This window comes from Sitodiplosis mosellana, unplaced genomic scaffold, assembly GCF_009176505.1.
Source record: "Sitodiplosis mosellana isolate CC-2019 unplaced genomic scaffold, AAFC_SMos_1.0 Smas_scaffold_5808, whole genome shotgun sequence".
NCBI lineage: Eukaryota > Metazoa > Arthropoda > Insecta > Diptera > Cecidomyiidae > Sitodiplosis > Sitodiplosis mosellana.
The window spans coordinates 1-2,878 of record NW_022601050.1 but is presented as its reverse complement, the minus strand read 5'-3'; the positions used below and the strand labels follow the sequence as shown (position 1 = coordinate 2,878).

General features: G+C 41.6%; 1 protein-coding gene across 1 annotated transcript; it reads left to right on the top strand.

Moving 5' to 3' along the window:
* Positions 1-319: 319 nt before the first annotated feature.
* LOC129572980 (uncharacterized) lies at positions 320-2,857 on the top strand (the record flags this gene model as incomplete). The annotated part of the gene is made up of 1 exon (XM_055453115.1): positions 320-2,857. A coding segment is annotated over exon 1 (2,538 nt), but the record flags the coding sequence as incomplete, so codon positions are not given.
* Between the last annotated feature and the right edge of the window lie 21 nt (positions 2,858-2,878).

Sequence of the window (2,878 nt, the reverse complement as noted above, 5' to 3'; positions counted from 1 at the left end):
CACTTGTCTCTAATGTTGAATTAGAACAACAAATGAGCCGTTTTTTTGCATCTGATGACTTTAATAATGTTGATGGTGAAGCACTAACGGAACAAGAAGAAATGTGTGAATCACATTTTGTAGCAACACACAAACGCGATGAAGATGGACGCTATGTGGTTATGCTACCATTCAAGGGGGTTTGGAAAAACCTGATCTTGGAGACTCGAGAAGAGCTGCACTTGCGTCATTGTTCTCTTTCGAACGCCGTTGTACAAGTAATCCAGAATTGAAAATCCAATATTGCGATTTTATGAACGAATATATTATTTCCGGTCACATGCGTGAGGTAGTACATTATCACCCGGACGCCCATTACCTACCACACCATTGTGTGTTCAAAGATAGTACTACTACAAAATTGAGAGTAGTCTTTAACGCATCTCAAAAAACGGCAAATAAGAAAAGTTTAAACGATCAATTTCCAATTGGTGCCATTGATCAAAATGATCTGACCACAATAATTCTCCGTTGGCGTCGCCATAAAATTGCCTTCACGGCCGACGTAGAAAAAATTTACAGACAAATTCGCGTCGATGAATCTCAAACTCACCTCCAAAGAATTTTGTGGAGAGAATCACCGGATCAACCAATCAAAGAATTTGAACTCAGCACTGTAACATACGGTACTGCAGTTGCACCATTTTTGGCAACACGCACATTAAAGCAACTTTCGATCGACGGTTCCAATGAATTTCCAATAGCGTCTCCTGTACTAAGGGAGGACTGCTACATGGATGATGTGTTATCAGGCGCAGATAGCGTCGAAGAAGCAGCAATGCTATCCGAGCAATTGACCGATTTAATGAAATCAGGTCAATTTCGTCTGCGAAAGTGGTCCAGCAATTCACATGAATTATTGAATCATATTCCGAAAGAAGAGCGGGAAATAAATTCCATTAACGGTATAACGAAAACGCTTGGTATTTGTTGGTCGACAGACAGCGACGAGCTCGCAATCAACGTATCGTTAGATTTGGATGCTGTACCTCGCACTAAACGACAGCTCACGTCTGAAATTGCCTCGCTCTATGACCCGTTGGGCTATATTGGGCTACAAGAGTTTGTTGACGAGTGGCAAAAAGTTAAAGCAGAAATGAAATTCATCGCCGATTTGCGAATTCCACGCTGGGTGAATTGTAGCCGGTCAGACACCATCGAAATGCATGGATTTTCCGATGCAGCCGAGGCCGGATATGCAGCGGCAATTTATATTGTCAATCGTACACGGTACACAGCGCATTTGTTGGTTGCAAATGCCCGTGTATCTCCAATAAAAGAAGACAAAAACAATGAAAATGGTACAATTCCGCGTCTTGAACTTTGTGGTGCACTACTCTTGGCACAAATGACGGAAAAAATGATTAAAATTTTGGACATCAACTTCAGTCGAATCTGCTTGTGGTCCGATTCGAGAATCGTTCTCGATTGGATCCACGCCAATCCAAAGAGATATAAAACATTTATTGGGTCAAGAATTGCAAAAATCAATAAGCTCGTTGAAAAAGATTGGTGGTCACATGTACGTTCCGAGGACAATGCGGCTGATTGTGCATCGCGTGGAATCTCACCAGCGGAATTAAGCACACACTCATTGTGGTGGAACGGTCCGAGTTTTCTTGTGAATGCGGCTCTGGAACCACCGCGATATAAACCAAAACTCGAATTGCCAGTTCTCGAGGCTGCTGTTAATGTGTCCAAATTGGATGAAAAAGAAAAATTTACGCTGCCCGAGTCATCAACATATGAAAAATTGAAACGAGTAATTGCTCTTTGTCAACGTTTCTCGTTCAATAGCAAACCCAAAAATAAAAACAAACGAACTGGCATATTAACTGCTGACGAGCTCGAATGTGCTGAAGCGGCAATTATAAAAAATGTGCAACAAGAAAGTTTCGCCGAGGAAATCAAAATGTTGGGCACAGGGGGTGAACTCAAAAATACTAACGCATTGTTGAAACTGTCACCATTTTTGGACAGCAAACAAGTATTGCGAGTTGGCGGTCGCTTGAAAAACGCTGACCTACCCTACGAAGCGATACATCAAATGCTATTGCCATCGAAACATGCTGTAACAGCATTAATAATAAAAAGCGTACACTTGAACTGTTTACATGGTGCACCCAAGCTAACTGAAGCAGTATTGCGACAAAAATTTTGGGTGCTAAATAGCCAACGCACAATAAAGGCGATAATTCACAAGTGTGTTGATTGTTTTAAAGCAGCACCAAAAACAATGCATCAATTTATGGCTGACTTGCCAGAAAAACGTGTAAATATTTCCGAAAAACCATTCATTAACACAGCTGTCGATTATACTGGCGCGATTCAAGTCAAATTGATGAACGGTCGTGCGTACAAAACAAAGAAGGCATACATTGCTATCTTCGTATGCATGTCAACGAAGGCGATTCATGTCGAAGTAGTCACGGACATGACTGCTGAAGCATTTATTGCCGCGTATCGTCGCTTCGTCTCTAGACGTGGTATAGTGAAAAATCTTTACAGCGACAACGGTACAAACTTTGTTAAATCAAATAAAATCTTGTGCGAAAATATGAATGATCTTGAGGACAAATACGACGAGGCGGTTTGTAAAGAGTTGGCAAAAAGCGGCACGAAATGGCATTTCTCGCCTCCGGGGGCTCCTCATATGAATGGTTTAGAAGAATCAGCTGTTAAATCCGTCAAATTACATTTGAAGCGAACAATCGCAGATAACAAACTTACGTTTGAGGAGTTAAGTACTTTATTGGCGCAAATTGAGGCATGTGTTAATTCACGACCAATGGGGGCACGGATTACCGTGTTCCAAGCGGCATGGAAGTCTATTCGATAG